At 30.5% G+C, this 20,467-nt stretch overlaps 1 protein-coding gene, 1 long non-coding RNA gene and 1 pseudogene across 5 annotated transcripts; 2 read left to right on the forward strand and 1 right to left on the reverse strand.

Annotated features, from left to right (window-relative positions):
- Positions 1–1,627: 1,627 nt before the first annotated feature.
- Positions 1,628–3,553, reverse strand: LOC145948051 (uncharacterized). The gene is made up of 4 exons (XR_014427263.1): positions 3,475–3,553; positions 3,106–3,280; positions 2,659–2,833; positions 1,628–2,469 (listed from the first exon to the last, which is right to left on the reverse strand). It is a non-coding gene; the product is annotated as an uncharacterized LOC145948051 (long non-coding RNA).
- On the forward strand, positions 3,318–17,946 carry LOC145948050 (cholinesterase 1-like). Of its 4 annotated transcripts, none has more exons than XM_083057819.1 (5): positions 3,318–6,130; positions 11,243–11,538; positions 12,517–12,716; positions 17,199–17,354; positions 17,809–17,946. In XM_083057819.1, exons 2-4 carry the CDS (start codon positions 11,429–11,431, stop codon positions 17,228–17,230), a joined length of 342 nt encoding a protein of 113 aa, XP_082913945.1. In that variant the 5' UTR covers positions 3,318–6,130; positions 11,243–11,428; the 3' UTR covers positions 17,231–17,354; positions 17,809–17,946. The 4 variants fall into 4 exon arrangements, with proteins under 4 accessions (XP_082913945.1, XP_082913946.1, XP_082913944.1 ...); XM_083057820.1 differs by having other exon boundaries at positions 3,318–6,053; XM_083057817.1 differs by lacking the exon at positions 3,318–6,130 and having other exon boundaries at positions 10,929–11,538.
- LOC145948053 (carboxylic ester hydrolase-like) lies at positions 17,262–19,922 on the forward strand (annotated as a pseudogene).
- The last annotated feature ends 545 nt before the right edge of the window (positions 19,923–20,467 follow it).

Below are 20,467 nucleotides of genomic sequence, written 5' to 3' on the forward strand. Positions count from 1 at the left end.
TTTGATTTTAAGTCTAAAATTTATACATTTTTTTTTTAATGCGACTTTGGCCCGATATTTTTCTCACAAATATCTTTTTAGGGGGGTCAGAAAGGAATATAGGAATTAAAATTATCAAGCAAAATTCGTGCCCCGTGCACATTATACAAGTTTTAGCGAAAAAAATTAATTTTCGCTATAACACCCGCGTATGGCTCTCATAGCCAATTTATATCCAATTAATATATATTTCTTGAAAAAATTCGAAAAGATCTCATTGAAGAAAAAAAAAAATTTCGGTTAAAATTGACTAAAACACTATTAAATGTTATAAAATTTATTTATAATTTTTTCAATATTTTTTTGAAAAATACATTCATAAACAAAAAATTACCATTTTTTTATAAACAATATTTTTATTTCTCTTCAAGTTATAGATATTTGAAATTTAAAATCAATTTTAAAAAAATGTATACATATAACTCGAAAATCGATAGAGATAAAAATCTTAAAAACTTCAATGAAGCTACTTTCAATAGATACACAAATATGAAAAAAAATGAAGCAAATAAAAAATGGTCGAAGAAAAAAGTTGTTGATTTGGTATGGAATGCCCCATATACAAATACACATATACATATATTATTCACTCAATCGATCAATCGAATGAATCAAACTTTTCTCGGAAGTTTAAAAGAATAATATTGCCTGTATTTCATTATGTCAACTGATTTTTGCGCTGTGGGCAACTATTATAATTAAGATTGTATATCTATATTATTTTATTCTATTTTATTTTGCATTACATACATATAAACGAGAAAATGGAAATCAAAAATAGATCTATATTACGATTATTACTGTAAATCAGAGCAGCGGGACTAGGTTGTAATGAACGAGACACTTACCTGTAAAAAATTTGAAGGAACACATACACGGCAATACACACTGATAATCGTGCGTATTAATAAGTGTTACGGAATCATACGACAATACCGACTCCGATCACGCCATGGTTCATCAGTCGGTCAAAATTACCGACAGTGCTACCTCGTAGTAGCGCTGTCGCTGTAAAGACAAGCGAGTAGCTAGCTTCCGTTTTGCTTCTTCTTCCTGGCAACAAGAAGTAACAGACGTGTTTTTTCTTTCGCTCTCCGCTTTAAGTAGCTTTTGTGCCAAAAGATTCCTCAAGGGTAGCAACAAAATAAAGACATCATCTTTGGATGATTCCTTGGGAGCCAAATTCTTGCCAATTTCGATCTTTGAGATCCTATACATTGAGGGCAGCAACATACCAATGGGAAGCTATCGAGTTTCATCATCAAAGGGGCGACTTTAGTGTCCGCCATTGGCAGTGCCTGTTACGGCGTAATTTCTGAGTACCAGCTACAAATAATACTTGCTATCACTGGTTAACATTGGTTACCGTGATTGGGCAGCAACTTTCGTTCGGCTCTGATCAAGCCGAACGGTTTCTCTTCATCTCCAGGTAACAAAATTCTTCATAAAGAAAATAGTTGTCCTCGTAAATACGGTTTACTAAGGCAACGAAGATGGATATTGCCCGAGCTTCAACTGTCTCAAGGAAATATTAAAGCCTATTTGATTAATCTTTTTGGTTTATTGTTCGAAGAAAGTTATTTCATTATAAAACTTGTTCTTTATCTCATATTAATTATTCTAGTATGTATTAGAAAGTCAGAATCTGTTGAGACACCTTTTGATTATCCATATATAACTTTACTTATTATTATTCTTTCTAATTTCCCACACAGCACATGTAAATTCCGAGAATGTTCTGAGAATATCACAAAAGTATATTGCGTATGTTCTAGGAACATTCGAAATACATACTGCGATATACTGAGTATGTACTAAGAATGCTACTATGTCCGATTTTTCCTGCTTCTCAGTACATACTGAAAATATCTTTTAGTATATAATAAGTATATCTATAGAATGTCTTGAGTATGACATTGGTATATACATATATGTACTAATAATGTACTAATAATATACTCAAGACATTCTATAGATTAACTTATATTTTCTATATTTTATATATAAATATAAATGATATATGTTACCGTAAACACCCCATATTTGTTTTTTCATATACTTACTAGTAAAAATATGCAAATTTTGACTACTAAGTATACGGAAAAACAGATTTCGAGTGTTTACGGTACATATATATATAATCCATTTATATTTATACTATAAATTTAACTATAAATTTTACTATAAATAAAAAAAATTTGTGTAAAATATTAACATTTTGTTCACACATAAAATCTTTTTATTCAAATTTCTTAAATATATGTTATAATTGCACATATATTATTTGAACGTATAATTGCACTTTTATATTTTTTTATATAAACATTTTACTTATTATTATTTATTATTATATATATGTATATAATTTTTCTTATTTCACAGAAAGTATTAGATCACGAAGTTGATAATAATGTTCTTTCTGTGCAAACGCTGTAACATATAATAATAATTTCACATAAGAATACATTTAATAATATCTAACATATATTTAATAAGCTATATGCTATATGTTGTTACTGAAATTAACTTTTAAAATCATTTTAAAAATTAATTGCAGTATAATAACTTAGCTCTTACTTAATCGCACACTATATAATTAAAATATGTTATAAAACTCACTTGATTTTTGCGAATCCAGAGTTTCACTTTTATTTTTTACATATCCCATCTCTATATATATATGTGTATATGCGGAGATACTTTTTCTTTAGAAAGATTCTGCAGAGATCACAAAGTGATAATTGATATAATAAACGACAATTGATAATGACGTCCTTTTTTTGTGCAAATAACGCTGTAACATATAATGAGAACTTCATATAAGAATACATATATTAATATATATTAGTTGTTACTGCAATTAACTTTTAAAACGGTTTTAAAAGCCTAGTTAACATATTATTTTATATGTATGCAATATCTTTCATTCATTATCAATGTGTAATATACAAATATAGAGTATTGGCATACATTAGTCTTTTAAGATTGTTTTAAAAGTTAATTGCAGTAACAATTAGCTTACTTAATCGTACACACTATATAATTAAAATATGTTATAAAACTCACTTGATTTTTGAATCCAGAGTTTCACTTTTATTTTTCACATTTACATCTCATCTATATACATATGTATATATGTGTATGCGGAGAACATTTTTTCTTTAGAAAGATTCTGCAGAGATCACAAAATGATAATTGATATAATAAACGACAATTGATAATGACCTTTTTTGTGCAAATGCTGTAACATAATAATAAGAATTTCACATAAAAATACATATTTTTGATACATTATAATATTCGATTGTGAGGTTATAATTTGCATTAATGAGGTTAATTTGTGTGTTTATAATTATGAAGTATTAATAAATCATTGAATAGCTTTTATAAAATATCCTTTTTACATTTAATTTATTTGAAAATAAAAAGGATTACCTGCGATTAATCACAATCGTAATATAATTGCACCAGATTGCACATAGCACTTGCACGTGGTCAGTGAACAAGAACAAGGAAAAGACAAATGACGGCAATAGCGGAAATTACGTATCCAAAATGGCATACATATCCGCTCATAAGTAAAAATGCGCGTAATTCAATAGTATATTATGAGAATATACGAAAAATAATATACTATAAGAGATATTAAAAGTACATTCTGAGAATATACGAGAATATACGAAAAATAATATACTACACAAGATGTTCTGATAATATCCTGAGAATATACGAAAAATAATATACTACACAAGATATTATAAAGATGTTCTCAGTATATTACGTACAGTACGTACATTCACAGAATGAATATAGAATATTCGTACGATATCATGTGCTGTGTGGGTTGTCACATATTGAGCCTTGATTTCATTTATTATATGATTATATTACACATGTTGAGCCTCGCTCTCATTTATTATATGTTTTGTCTCACATATTGAGCTTCGCTCTCACTCATTATATGATTATATTACACATGTTGAGCTTCACTCATTTATTATATGATTTATTACACATATTGAGCTTCGCTCTCATTTATTATATGATTTGCTATACATATTGAGTCTTGCTCTCATTATAATATGATTTAATATTCTTATCGAGATTTAATTCACTATTCAAAAGATTTTATTGCACACGTATAGAGAAGTATTCATTAATCTATTATGTTCCATTTACAATAATTTAATATACACCTATATGATATTCTTACACCAACAATGACCTTGTTACACTAATTCTATTTGATTCAATATGTTTGTCACATGTCAACATTTCTATATTATTCATCATATGTATTAATTATCTATGAGGTTTGCCAAGGCTTAACATTATTATTTTAATTAAAGGACTTTGATGTGCTTATGTTCATTTATTACATTACTTAATTAGAATTGGATGTACCTTATCATCGGCATATGTATATCATCATAAATATTAATTAATACTTGAGAAGAGATTGATTCGAATTGATTACGTTAAAATAGTTACTTTATCAGTATTATGCGATTGATGCGACTTGATTTACGTTAAAATAGTTACTTTATCAGTATTATAATTGTATTGTTTTACATCCAGTATTGTTTTACATGTTTAAAGACAAGAGGTTTATTTGCTAATTATTCCAACAAATTTTGTATGTTCTATCAAAATACACTTGATTTATGTTTCATGCTTTTTTTAAAGGTTATGATTGTTTATTATTTCTTTATGTACTAATACTGTTTCTTTCAGACATATTCGTATGATTATTTCGTTTTCCTTTTTAAAGCCGCCTTTAATTCCAGACTATTGTTAAAAGCTCGACACGGAAACTAGAACATAAACGGCATTATATATATATAAGCCGATTGATGAACAATAAGCCACCTGCTTTATTCAATTTGATGTTTTGAAGATTCGAAGTTTGATGTACCTATTCAGCCTTATTCCACCACTATATTTTTCACAACCATTTTTTTCACAACTTTGAAATTTTGTATTTTGTAAACGAAGCAGTTTAGGGCATATGTATATACAATGTTTTCTTCATATAATATGTCAAATAATTTTCTCGATAATTTCTAGATATAGTAGTTCTGAGAATATTGGAGTTTATCGAAAGAAACACATTAAAACTGTGAGTAATCCCTTCTGAGAAGATGCGTTGTGCAATCGATAATAAGTAAAAACACTTTGCCAGCTATATTCTTCTTTTCTTGATTAGTTTTCATAAGTGTCTTAAATATATTATTATACCAAAATGCGAAACCATTCGATTCTTTCATTGAGACATTTTCTTGTAGCAACGAGTAATCTGCTCTCGCAATATTCTGACACACTTTGATTTTCATTTTAATTAATTTCATGTTTATCAGACTGATAAGGAAATAGTTGTTACTATTAAATTTGTGCAAAATATAACATTTTATAATTTTCTTTTTCAAATCGTTAACGTCAATTTGTTGCATTGCGATTTTTTTACTTGTGTGTGCTAACAAGGTTTGAACAAGAGAACAAAAGAATTTCATGCGACGTCTGCTTTGATTATAATATAAATGTTATAATTACATATTTTCTTTCTCTAATCGCTGCCTAAAGTTTTAAATAAATTTTTCAGCATCATATTGACTGGCCTCATCATCTCTTTGAACAGGATTTTGCAAAATCTCACTTCTGTTTGGAGAAATCTAGTAGAATATCGTAACGGTTTATTAAATGCTTCACAAAACTATATATGTGTCTATCACTTGTTTCCTATTTTTTAAATTGAATTCGAATGCTTTCTGAGCTCCAAGATAATTGCGTTCCTCAATGCTTTCCATTCTCGATACTATTTATATAATTGTTTGTCAGTAGTAAGTGGGCATGTGTATGGCCCGTCATAACAAACCCCCACCACTCGGCCACTGGCGCCGGCCCCACACCACTCGGTCACTGACGCTGTCAGATATGGCCCGTCAAACTAACCCCCACCACTCGGCCGCTGACTCTAGAGAGGGGAATGGTGGAGGGAATGCCGATTGGTCCCGCCGGTGAGACAAAAAAAGGGTAATAAAACATATTTGCATAGGTCCCGGTGCGTCGAAGGAAATCTTCGATAATAAATACGGTAAGAAATAATTGAAAAGGAAGAGATTACGCAATATTATATTTAAGTAGACGACTAATGACATGACAGAGGGGTGACAAAATTATCCGACAAAATAACGATAAAATGCTAAAGTCGCCGTGGTATACCGAAATCATTGTAGGGAGTATGACATCCCCGTCTACCTCTTGCGGTAGAGCGAATGGGCACCGGCGTCCATGTATAGCGCTGAAAAAAATTAACACAAGCATTTATTTCGGCCGAGCGCTTACTCAGCGTCGCATTGCCAAATATCGTCGGTAACAAAGGAAACAAAAAGATATACAAAAATACAATCGGCCAGCGTCCGTAATTATAGCTAACCGATTACTCAACGTCACATTGACGGGTACTATCGGCACCTCAGGTAACAAAAAGAGTTCTAATAAAAAACACGTGCATTAGCATTCTAGTAAACAATATAGTTAGGAAGTGCAGCATGGACATTTGTTGGATAATAAAACAGATATGATCAGGCATGGGAGTCTGAGACGCAATATTGAGACAGCTGATGTTATCGAGGTCGTAAATTACCCTAAAGTTTTTTAAAAGATCGAGTTTCTGTTTTGCTATGAGGTTAGAGAATGTGAGAAAAATAACAAAAAGTACAAGTAAAAAGTTTCACACACATTTATTATTACTAATTCTTCATATAAATTGATATTACAAATACATAAAGTTTAAATCGATACATAAAAGTATTTTATTGAAATTACTGAATTACATATGATATCAGTTAGCAACTACGTTAACACGCCTCTTACTTCAACGAAGAAAAATTTTGCGAAATAAATGTACGACTAATCGGTCGTTGTGTTCGCAATTTTCGGTAAAAAGAGTAAGAAACTGATTAAGATCGCAACCGACAGACATATAATATAGAAATACACAGCTATATTGTCCGCAAGTTTGTGAAAAAAATCCTTGTAGTTGTCGAGTGTTCCATCGGTGGATGATGGAGTTTCGTCGAAGACGAAGGAGAAATCCGGGCTCCAAGGGTGGTATTCCATAGCTGTCGAAGTAGGTGCCTGTTCCGTGTTCATCGAGGAAAAAGGTGACCCAATGTTCTCCAGGTCGATTATGATCGTCTGTATTAGCGACGATAGCCGTCGACCTCGTCCACACCCTCGGAACTCTGTTGGCGGGATAGACACCCGCATGCCTGACATTGATATGGCTCAATGCTCGTAGAATTTCGCAAGAGTTCATTTTTTTGGTACAACGACGAACGCGTGGATCCTGGTATTATTTGAATAACTTCGGTTTTTATTTCTCCCGCTATAACGTTTTCGCTCGTCAATTTGAGCTTTGCAAGTCTTTCTTCTTTTTCTTCTTTTTTTTCAATCGCCTGCTCGGCTCTCGACAATTTTTTTATCTCTAATACATTATCCGTTTAAGCTTTAATATTATGAATTAGAACGGAATTGCCATTTACGTTGCTAGCAGAATAATCCTTGTCGCAGCTGGTTTTCACGCTTTCGTAGCTGACGTCGTCGTCGCTGTCACTCAATTGATAATTTTCGGGGGAACTACAAGTATCGGGTTGACTTACGCTGAGAGTATCGCTGCTGCCGCTATTATTTTGATCGAGTAGCCAACGTTTCAATTTGTAAACGTTATGTAACGCGCAATGAAAGATTTTTCGAATTCCGTGATGAGCGCAATATTGTCCGCACTCTTCATCTAATTAGATTTTTAAATGCTGGAGAGATACCTTCCAAATTATATATCTCTCTGGAAAGTAGATTTCGCAAGTAGTGTGCTTTTTCACTGCCTCTAACGTAAATGTGACGCGTGTGCCTTATAATTTCACATAAATGCAATGTAAAATATTTTGGATTAGTCTCGCCGTCGAACCATTCGATCCCATGATAATTTCGTGTGAGTCAGCAGTTTTGTCGTCTTACTTTTTCGGGTAATTCAGTGAACGGATGCGGCGGCATCATAATCCAGTGGTCGACGATCGACGCGTTAATCGCAACAACCGCGACTTCCTTGGGAAGAAACTTCTCGCTCGCATCGCGGAAGCCTTGTATGTCGATGACTATATCCATATTGCGAAGAAAAAACTTATACGTTTTTGTTGACGAGGTTTAAGTTTTTCACGATCCGTCGACGAGAGCGTCTCAAAGGAAACTGATATTTTTTTTCGTTACATTATAAGTTTTTTTCTCTTGAAACGCATCGGTGAATGAAAGTAAAGGAGGGTGGGGATAAGAAAAATACGTAAAAATTTTTAATCGAATATGCTGCAACGAGAAGCATACCGTGATAAAAAATTTAACCGGAAAAATCGACAATGACTTGACGAGACGAATCGATTTCTATTACATTATCAAATTCTGCGTAAACAATACAGTTAATTGTCTCGGTGAGCGCCTTTTCGAAACGTACCTCTAATCGTAAACTACCGTGTCTCACCCATAGACTGGGCTAGGCGCAGCCGGAAGCCGGACCGCTATTCCGCTACTCTAAAATATTCTCGTTACCGTGGCGCGAGAAATCGCGCCTGGCGCCCAATTATTTCACGAACATACCGGGTTACCGAATTGCAGTATATTACCGAGCACCCCGGTTACCGAAGGTTCGCATATTTAACGAACGCTCCGGATACCGGAATTTCTATCGTTAACGAATAACTAATCATTACCGTTGAACTTTTGAGATTGCACGAACCCCCCTTCGCGATCGGCGTTCGCGAGGCGGGTAAAGACGTCGCAATATATACATCACGGAAATCATGCTAATAATATTATTTGCTCGCATTAGATATTCTGCTGGTCGATTGCCTTCGTCATTTAACGACTTACGAAGATTGCTCCTTGCATTTTATTCATCGTTTATTTCGTAACATCACGCGTATTCAGTGATGTTAATATAATACCTGATATAAGGATATAAGAGAAAAAAAGAGAAAAAAGGAGAGAGAAAGAGAGAGGGGAAGAGAGAAAAATTATCTGATATTAATTTTGAATTCTAGAAGCTTGGAAATTTATCATCAATTAGATATAAAGTAAACCGTAACAATAGCGGAAATGAAACTAAAATATGTTGACGTATCAAATTTAATTATTATTTTATTATATAACAAATTCTTTTTAACATTTGTCATATGTAATTATATAAAATGTTAATTTAAAATTTTTAGCAATGTATAATATATATTTCTTAATTTTCTCTACTCGAATTTGTATAATATATTTCTCATTTACTAATATAATGAAAAGTAAATATATAAAAATATAAATATAAATAAATATAAATAAAATGAGAATTTAAAGTATTTATTTTATTCTTAATGTATGTTTTAATACGTCATCGTTCTATATTTTATTTACTATTATGTTTATGAAGAAATGTATGTGCTTATTGATTCTTTCTAATTAAATCTTGCAGTTAAATTTTTTATAGGAAACTCTTAATAAATAAAAGTCTAAATGTCTTTAGCTGTCGATTATTTTTTTTCTCAATTATGTAATATGAGATAATCACAAACACATTGCATAATTCTTCGTACGTAATATCATCGATCTATTCTGAAAATGAAAAAAGATATTATTATGCAAATATAAACACGAGTAAAGTCATTCACCAATACACTCTGTGGTTTATTTTTGCAAATTTTGTATTGAAAAATTTTACATTTTTCAATAAAGACATTATACTTAATTGTAATTAATATCACAAATAATATCAGGTTAATATTTGAATCATGAATTGAGATTCGAGATCAAATCTTGAGTTTTATGTCAAGAATGGTATTAAATATACCAATTAATATTTTAAAATTAATATTTAACATAAAGATCTTTAATGTTACACATAATGTTACACATTTTTGCAAATTTTTTCTATTTCGATAAATCAAAATGGCTAAATTAAAAACAATTTTAACTTAATTTTGTAAAAAGCCAATACAAGTATGACAAACGAGTTTCCTTAATCATAAACATCGTCATAATTTTGCTCATCAGGAATAATTTACTCATACGTATAAGTCGCTTACAAGAATAAGCACGCGCATAAATTACCTACACTTCGAATAATAACATAAAATATACATGTACATACATTAATCAGCATTACAAATGGCTGACGCATCAATGCGAAATTTGTTGTCTCTACACTTGAACATTTACATATTAAATATAAGGTTCATTTTTCAGAACATTTTTGCGTAAAAAACGGAAGAGCAAAACACAATTGGAAATCTCATTAAACTATATTATAAAACTACAGTATTATAAAATATTTAATATTATAATAAATATAAATACCATATCAAATAAGACTCGTTAAATAATAAATATTATATAATAATAAATATAAATGCCCGTATTAAATTTATTTTCGATATTCAATTCTGCAATATAAGTAAAACATCTATATTTGTAGAAAATTTATACACTATAATTTTTAGATTTTATATACAATTCTCGTGATGTTTATAATATTTATTTTGTACAAATGTGTAATATATATTTATTATATATTCGTACAATTTTACGAATAAAATTTTAATAATATTAAAGCATAATCGAAATAATTTTTATTACTTAATTTTTTCTATTACTAAATTTTTGCCTACTTTCGCTAAATTCGGCTCTCTTATTAATAATATTTTTGTCTCCACTTCTAAAAACATTGACTAATTCTAAAGAAACCAAACAATTTAATTGAACGTTCTGAAACAACAATTTCATATTGTGTCTCAAGACAGTTTCATAAAAAGGACTAGTAAAAGTCAGGTACTGATATTAGGAGCAATAAAATTCTTTTTAAATTTCTCTATACCTATTGTTTAACTTTCTGGTCCTTTCTTTGGATCATCGAAGAGTGGAAACGTTCAAAATAAGTATAGAAGATTTTAAAAAGAATTTTATTGCATCTAATATCTGTCCTTGACTCTTACTAGCTTCTTTCATACCTTAGTATCCAAGACAATTTATTGATCTCAAGACAAGATAAATTTCTTTATTTCACCAAAGTGTCGTGTCCTTGAAACGCTTAATTTGTCCAGCATTGTCGAGCCTTCGCAAGATCAATTTCCATGCATGGATGAATCAAAATCATCGCAATTTAATTTTTTTGAAGCCGCCTCAACTCGCGGCCGCCTGGAACGGAGTACGAGCAGCTGTGGAAAACGCGGAAATTTGTACGCAACGGAATAGCTACACATATCAGGAAGAGATCGTCGGCGGCGAGGACTGTCTTTACCTGAACGGCTATACGCAGCGCGCTTCCGAAACGCCGTCATCCACCGCCCATCGATATCCGGTCATGATCTGGTTTCACGGTGGCGGATGGCTCACCGGGGCTGGTCATTCCGAATTTTACGGGCCCAAGTTTCTGCTGGATCACGATTTTGTCCTCGTCACCCTCAATTTTCGGTGAAATTCGATCTTGATTATTCTTTAACCTTGAAGGGGTCGCTATTAAATGACATTATTGATTGCATGATTGACATCTGTCATCTATTTTCAGACGAATTAAAATATAAAGACATATAGGGGTCATTCTTAGATTACGTTAGGCTTTTGGGAGAAGAAAGTTGAAGTAGTTCTTACGTAAGATTTTTTAAAATGTTCCTCTGATAAGATAAAATCTAATCAAAATTTTTCTTGTCAAAATAATCATAAAAGTTTTCATTTTCATTTATTTTTATCAACTAATTTTAATTATTTTATAAAAATAATGAAAATGTAACTTTATATTTTGAAAAAGAGACTTACACTTTAGTACAATAAGTGTATTCAAATTTTATACCACGTGGATGACTAATGTCACTCAAAGATTAATTGTGTAATTTAATTTTTTACACGCAGAGATGTGTAATTTCTTATATTAAAATTATGTAAAAATATTATATGCAATGAATGATGTTTATTTTTACGCAATTATTGGGGAGGAGGAGTAAGAAAGTTATTACAATTTCTTTTATATACGAGGCGCATTTTTAAAGTAAGGTCCGTTTTGAAATAAAAAAAAGATCTTAACATATAAAAATAATTTATTTTAGCCAAAAAACTTCTACAAGCTTACTTTATTTTTCCACATAATCATCATTGACTTCCACCTATTTTTGATATAATTTCAACAGCTTCATAATTCCATTTTCTTAAAAGTCTGCCGCCTATGTCTTGAACCACTTAGTAACGGCGTTTATGATGATTATGTGGAAAAATAAAGTAAGCTTGTAGAAGTTTTTTGGCTATAATAAATTATTTTTTATAGTTTTATATTGTTAAGATCTTTTTTTTATTTCAAAACGGTCCTTACTTAAAAAATGCGCCTCGTAATTCAAAGAGAAATCGATTTTTAAATAACAGATGTGTTATGCGTAATAACACGTCGATTTTTTGCATTAGACTTGGACCGCTGGGCTTCTTGAGTACGGAGGACCTGGAATGTCTGGGCAATCTTGGATTGAAAGATCAGCAGCAAGCCATGCGATGGGTGCAGGAGAATATCGTTTCTTTTGGCGGTGATCCGAACAGAGTGACTCTCTTTGGCGAAAGTGCGGGAGGCGCAAGTGTTCATTACCATATGGTGAACCCTCTTTCAGAAGGTAAGGTCTTTGGCAAGATTTTCATAATAAATCACATTAATATGTATATATATTTGCATCTATATGTGTGAAACACTTTTATTCTCTCCGGTCTTTGTGTGGTTTTTAATTCCTTATAATTTATCTCTTTAAAATATTTAAATGACATTTATCTTTAAATTTATTATATTCTTTCTTTAATTATATAAATAATTGATATCAATTATATATAAAATATTATATTATATAAAATATTATATTATATATAAATATTAAATCTATTATTATATTATAATTATTATTAATTATATAAAATATAAAAAATATTTATCTTTTAATACATTATATTCTTTCTTGAATTATAATAATGCATATAGTTTAAAATATAAATTAAATATTAATATAAAAATATAAAACGCAAAGGAGATTTATTGGTACCGATCGTCTTTTCTAGGTAGGTAAATGAATTTTTTAACATATTTATCTCTGATAATAACGAATCATTGTAGATGATGTCATGTATAATATTTTCAACAATAATAATATTTTATTAAGAGAGTTTATATAATATAATTAAAAAATATTATATAAATAAAACATGAATATGACAGTTATCGTAATGTTAAAATTAAAATTAAACGGGACAATTTAATATATGTAAAACGAAATATTATAATTAAAAAATACAATTTTTTTTAATTACAATTATAGATTATTTAAAAATAAACAATTTATTTTACTATACTTCTAATTTACTGGAGTTTTTCTTTCGTTAATATTAAATGAATGAATGTTGAAACGATCTCAATCATGTTTCTTAAATCTCGAAGTAAAAGGAAGAAGTATAAATAATTTCAATTATCGAATAATTTAATACAATTTGTTTCTTACTAATTAATTTCTCTGTCGATTTATAGGCTTCGTATATTTTTCACATAAATATAGGTGTCTTAGAGTGTGCAAATGTAACATTTAATTAGATGCAAAGTATGTATATATATAATCTAAGAACTTGAATTAACTGCTGGAATTTGACCTGAATATTTAATACTTTGACTGCTTGTTAAATGTTTTCTCGTGCGGCCTTCTTACGCATTTCTTTATTCTTTATTTCGACAGGTATCTGAAGGCATTCGTTAAGCTGCCAATCATGTGTGCATAGCGTTGCTACGTGTTGCATGAAATTTATAAATTTTTATTTCCTTCTCTCTCTGGCTCTTTATCTTTTATACCTAAGTCTAATAAGATATATATTTTTTTTTTATTTATTTATTTAATATAAAATTTTTTTTATTTCTTTAAAATAGAACATCCTGTATATGAATCACATTTATTATTTGTAATATAATCTTATTTAAATTATTAATAATTATTCTAATGTAATCTCTGATTTAAATTGTTAATTACTATTTTGATGTAATCTTTATGTAAGAAGTCGAGCACATAAATCAAGTCCAGTTTGTAGTGTGAAGTTGGCGTCTCATTTTGTGGAAACTCATAAATAAATAAGAGTTCTGGCTTTATTTACAATAGTTCTAGAGTTCCTGATAGTTTAAACAAATAGTTCTGGCCATTAAAGCAAAAAAATCGATTCGGACAAACTGAGACGCCAAGTTCACGCAGCGTCTCACCACTTTGTCCTACGGCGTTTTCCTTATCAGTAATTATCAGAAATGAAAAGATCTATAGTTCTACATGAGTTCTAAGAAGAGTTCTACCTTTTAAAAGCAAAAAACACTAATTAAACAACAATAAAGACAACCGGATACCAATAGCTATAGATGTCGAAGTGAGATGCCAGTCGATTTTCGAGAGTTCTGCTTATTCTAAAGCAGTTCTCGTATAGTTTCTGACATGTACAATACATTTTTAAAGAGTTCTGATAATTAAAACAATTAAAAAGTTTGTTAAACAATCATTTTGCCCGAAAATGCATATTTTCGAGTCTAAAGGTGAGACGCCAGTCGATTTTCAAGAGTTCTGCTTATTCTAAAGCAGTTCTCATATAGTTCTGGGCATGTATATTGCCTTTCCAAAGAATTCTGATAATTAAAACAAGTAGACATTTTTTAAAACAGTTATTTTGCCCGAAAAATGCATATTTTCGAGTCTAAAGGTGAGACGCCAGTCGATTTTCAATAGTTCTTCTTCATTTAAAGCAGTTCTCATATAGTTCTGGGCATGTACATTACATTTCTAAAGAGTTCTGATAAATAAATCACTTAGAACTTTTTTAAACTAATTATTTTGATCGAAAAATGCATTTTTTCCACTTTAAAGGTGAGACGCCAGTCAATTTTCAAGAGTTCAGCTTCATTTAAAGCAGTTCTCATATAGTTCTGGGCATGTACATTACATTTCCAAAGAGTTCTGATAAATAAATCACTTAGAACTTTTTTAAACTAATTATTTTGATCGAAAAATGCATTTTTTCGACTTTAAAGGTGAGACGCCAGTCGATTTTTAATAGTTCTGCTTCATTTAAAGCAGTTCTCATATAGTTCTGGGCATGTACATTCGCTGCGTGAACTTGGCGTCTCAGTTTGTCCGAATCGATTTTTTTGCTTTAATGGCCGGAATTATTTGTTTAAACTATCAGGAACTCTAGAACTATTGTAAATAAAGCTAGAACTCTTATTTATTTATGAGTTTCCACAAAATGAGACGCCAATTTCACACACACCAATTTGTAATATTAATATTTTGTATGCGCGTGAACTATCTACTTTTACTATTTAACTTAAAATGTCATCTAAACACATTCATGCACAGCTGTTAAAAGCGTAACAGTGAGAGACAAGCTCTATATCTCTGCGCGTGCATCAGTTTCAGAAAAATTATATATGTATGCTTACATACTGACATTGATATGGTTGCATGATCCGTGAACAGTCACGCGAAGTCATTTTATCCCACTTTGGAATAGGCGTGTCCCGATGCAAAATTAAAATAAACTCGAAAAAAATTATGATGATAGATCACGTTTTCATCAATCTGCATATATATATACCGGGTGTCCCATTTTAAAGGACCCACTCAAATATCTCAGAAACACTGCGTTAAATCAAAAAATGTTTCCTACAAAAGTTGTAGGGTTTCGAGGGGGACATAACATAGTAATATTCATATGACCTTGGGCCACTTCTCCAAGGTCAAGTGAAGGTGAGAATAAATGTTTTAAATGGAAACCCATATTTTTATTATAACATCTTTTTCTACTAATTAATTTGAACAACTTTTATCTGAAGCATTTTTTTATTTTCTTCAAAATTCACCTTCTCACCTTCAAATTCTCACCTTCACTTGACCTTGGAGATGCTGCCCAAGGTCAAATGAATATTACTATGTTATGTCCCCCTCGAAACCTTACAACTTTTGTAGAAAACATTTTTCTATTTAACGCAGTGTTTCTGACAATGAGATATTTGAGTGAGTCCTTTAAAATGAGACATCTGGTATATATATATTCATGAAATTTATTAAAATATTTATTTATTTATTGTGACCGATATTATTTGTTTGTTGATACTTTATTTATTTAAATAGGCGCCGTAGGAATTTTTCTGACAAGATAATTTTTATTTATGAGTAATATGTGTTTTAAATAATCTAATTCAGTTACGAAACTGTGTGAATAAATATGTTCACAAAGTTCTGGCGATGCGAGAAAAACCAGTTTAACGAGACGTGCATGTTTTTCTGTATATGTAATTGACATTTTTATTCACGCTCGTGCATCGCACCTCTATCGATTGAAATTAAAAAAAAAAAAAACAGGAAACAAGTTGCAAGAGACTGATTAACTAAAGAATCGTCATCGCTAATTATGATATCGATAATAGAAATTTTCCCTATTTCTTGAATACGATATTCTGCATATTTTATCAATCATTCAAATGTTGCGCTATTAACGAACAGATGATTAATTCTGAGAAAAATAACATATGTTTTAGAAATCTGCATAAAAATGAATTTATTTTGTGTAGAAATAATTTTATTAAATATAAAAATAAAAACAAATTTGTATTTCTACATTGAACGATTAATATTGTAATCAAAAAACGTGTATTTTAGATTTTCGGTTTTCAATAAAGGCTAAACTGATCGAGTTTTTAATAAACGCGCAATACATTATAGACCGTGAATTGAAAATCACACAAATCGCTCGATTCTTTTAATCTTGACTTGACTTTATTTTTAATACTTTATTAGTTAATACTTATTTAATATTTATTATTTAATTTTAATATTTTAATGTTTTAATATTTTATTATTTAATATTTAATTATTTCAATATTTTTTCCTTTATTTTGATATTATTTTGATATTTAATTATAGAGTTTGTTTATCACTCTATTTAGCACTGTTGTTAATTAGTTTTCTTATGTCATACTTCTTTATTACCATTCAACAAAGCCTTATTTATCTTCCTATGAAACATATGTTTTTATTCCTGGTTTTTCTATAATTTAAATTAATTAATTATCCCTTGTTTTATCTCAGCATTATGGTTATTGTCCAATGATACCCTTTAAACCAGTGATCGAACCCAGACACACAGGTGTTATGGCGGAAGATCCATTAATTTCCGTGCGACAAGGCCGTATAGCTGATAAACCTTGGATAACAGGAATTACATCAGAAGAAGGAACCCTTAAGGTAGCAGATAAGGGACTACTAACTTTCTACATAGATCTCCAGTTCAAAAACCGAGAGATTTACATGATATTATCATTTTAGAATTACAATTATCGGAAAACTGCGCAGGATAATTTTTCTTAGAAACATTTATAAAATTTTGAAGATAATTTTTAGAATAAGATCGGAAAACTACTTCTTCCTGTAACTTATTTCAACAAAGCTTGCTTGCATAAAACCTTATAAAAGTATTTGTTTTAGAAACAAAATCTAGATAACATGTAAATACAGTTTTAACATCACACTTTTAACCGTGTTGCAAATTATTACATATTAATAAATTATTGGATAATTCTTCGACACAAGCATTATTAAAATTTCGATTAATCTTATTTTATGATAACGTAATATAAAATTTCTTATATAAAATTTTTTTTAAGTTGAACAAACAATTTATGCATAAGATGCTCCTCAGGTATTTACGGACGAGATCAGGGTGAACATGTGAAGAAATTGAATAGTGATTTCCACAATGTTGCACCTCTCAGCTTATACTACGAAGAGCGATACCGTCTTCGAGATACACAATTTCGAGATGAAATAAGCACTAGTATTCGCGAATTCTACTTCGGCAATGAAGACATCGATGAATCCGATGAAGCTAGATTCAAAGTCATCGATGTAATTTAGTTTTTACTAATTACTATTTAATTACTAATTAATTTAATTAGTTTCTGTATTAACCTAATAATTTTGCAGATGTACAGCGACGCGTGGTTTAATCACGGCACTCACGAAGCTATCCAAGACTTTATTGTGAATCAAACTTCATCAGTCTATTATTACTACTTCGCGTACAGAGGGAGCATCTTTTAGCTCGATATTCGACGATAGAGAAAGGAATTATGGAGTGTCACACGCGGACGAATTGCAGTATTTGTTCCCTGTGGGTGAACAATTGTTCGTGGAAACGGAATTGTCCAAGGAGGATAACGAGATAATTAGTATCATGACCGAACTCTGGTACAATTTTGCAAATTCCGGGTAAGTGTTAATATTTTTAGCGATAAAATTTATTACTGAATACAACCAGCTATCTCACAATTCGGATTTACATCGTGATTTTATTATGACTTATATATCAGAATTTGGTAAATATGCATAATAACGGACCCAGCCCCAATCACCTTGACCTTGACATGTTGTCAAGGTCATAGGCCTGAGTAACCTCCAACAAATTTTAGCCGTCGCTTGCTGTTTAATAAAAAGTTATTAACAAAAAAAGTTTACTAAATAAAACCAATATTTGTGACACCATATACATTAAATATACTGTACTGTGAATGTACTGTGGGGAGTGGGTGCAGGGGAAGGGGCTCCGCCCCTCACCCGCTCACGCGTTTACTTTACTACATATAATATTACTATGCCCTTCAAGATAAATCATAACAAGACATATCATAACAAATCCCTCTCAGTTGATTTGCGTCATTCTTGGTGGCTAGATAGAAATTAAACGGAAAATGTTGCTTTACGAATTTATAAATCTAACCTGTAATAAACAGCGTTTCGATGCTTTCTTCGATATAATGAGCAAAGCATATCCATTGTAATGACATTATAATAACATTATAATAAATACTTTTCCATTATATATAGAAAAGTTGCAAAGAAAATATAAAATATCAGAAACGTATGTGCACACACACACACACACACAGGGGGGTGCAAGGGGGGGCCTTCGGCCCCCCCTCCCGCACCCTCCCCGCCGGTAGGCAGGGTGGACCTCGCTTTACAACTTACAGCATGTGTCCATTGTAATTGAACTCTTCGCAATGCGTCCCCTACTGGCGGGAGGGTGCGGGAGGAGGGCCAAAGGCCCCCCTTGCACCCCCCCGCGCGCGTGTGTGTGTGTGTGTGTGTGTGTGTGTGTGTGTGTGTGTGTGTGTGTGTGCACATACGTTTCTGATATTTTATATTTTCTTTGCAACTTCTTTTGTTAATAACTTTTTATTAAACAACAAGCGACGGCTAAAATTTGTTGGAGGTTACTCAGGCCTATGACCTTGACAACATATGTCAAGGTCAAGATGATTGGGGCTGGGTCCGTTATTATGCATATTTACCCAGAATTTTATATATATATATAAATTTTATAAAAATGTGAAAGACCAATGTGTGTATATAATAAAATTAATATTTAATCACGATAATAGTTAGCGTAATAATGTCTATTTTTTGCATTATTTTATCATGATTATCTTATAATAATTATACAATGAGTTAATAATGGAGTTATAATAATTTTTTCTTTTGATTATATACGTTGAAAATGATGCATTAGTATATAAGGTACATATTATAATAAAATTCTTTAGAAATCCAACGCCAAAGGTCACGAAGGCAATTCCCATAAAGTGGAAGCCGGTGAAAACAAATTATTCACCAGAGTATCTATACATAGGAAATTCGTCTAAGATAATTATGGAAAACAATCTTCTCTCGGAAAGAATGACATTTTGGAATCAGCTAACACATCGGATGAAGTTACATAGTGCAGATTTAAAAAATTTTAAGGACGAGTTGTAATTTACAGTTGTAATTAACATTTTTATAAATTGTTGTACGAAGATCTTTCAGTGATTGCAAGAACTTCAAAATGTTGAGATCTCTTAAGAATTTTTAAGAATTGATTTTCAAAATTAATTTTATAAGAATATATTTTTAATCTTAATTGAAACTTTATAAACAATTTTAATTATGGGTTATTATAAAATTTTGTATTAAAATTATTTTAATAAAGATATTAAATCTAATGTATATGTTCTCAAGTTGCATTTTCTTTATATTTTTTCTACAAGGCTTAGGCTTATTCTTTTTTTTTTTCTTTAAGTCTAAGTCTCTCTTCATAAACATCAATGCATTTTATGAAATCATTTGGTATCAATGCACATTTTCTTAATTTCTTATTCATAGATATAGTCGTAAAATTAAGAGTCATAATTTTTATAATCTTCCTATTAACAAAAATTAAAAGATAAATATATATCTTGTGATTATTAATTTTCTCAAATAGTAATAACATAATCTGTGCACAATTTTTCTATGTTATTTCAACGTGAACAGTTTCCATT

The sequence above is a fragment of the Prenolepis imparis genome, unplaced genomic scaffold (genome assembly GCF_030444845.1).
Source record: "Prenolepis imparis isolate NDT839.2.m4 unplaced genomic scaffold, iyPreImpa1.0 SCAF_219, whole genome shotgun sequence".
Lineage (NCBI taxonomy): Eukaryota > Metazoa > Arthropoda > Insecta > Hymenoptera > Formicidae > Prenolepis > Prenolepis imparis.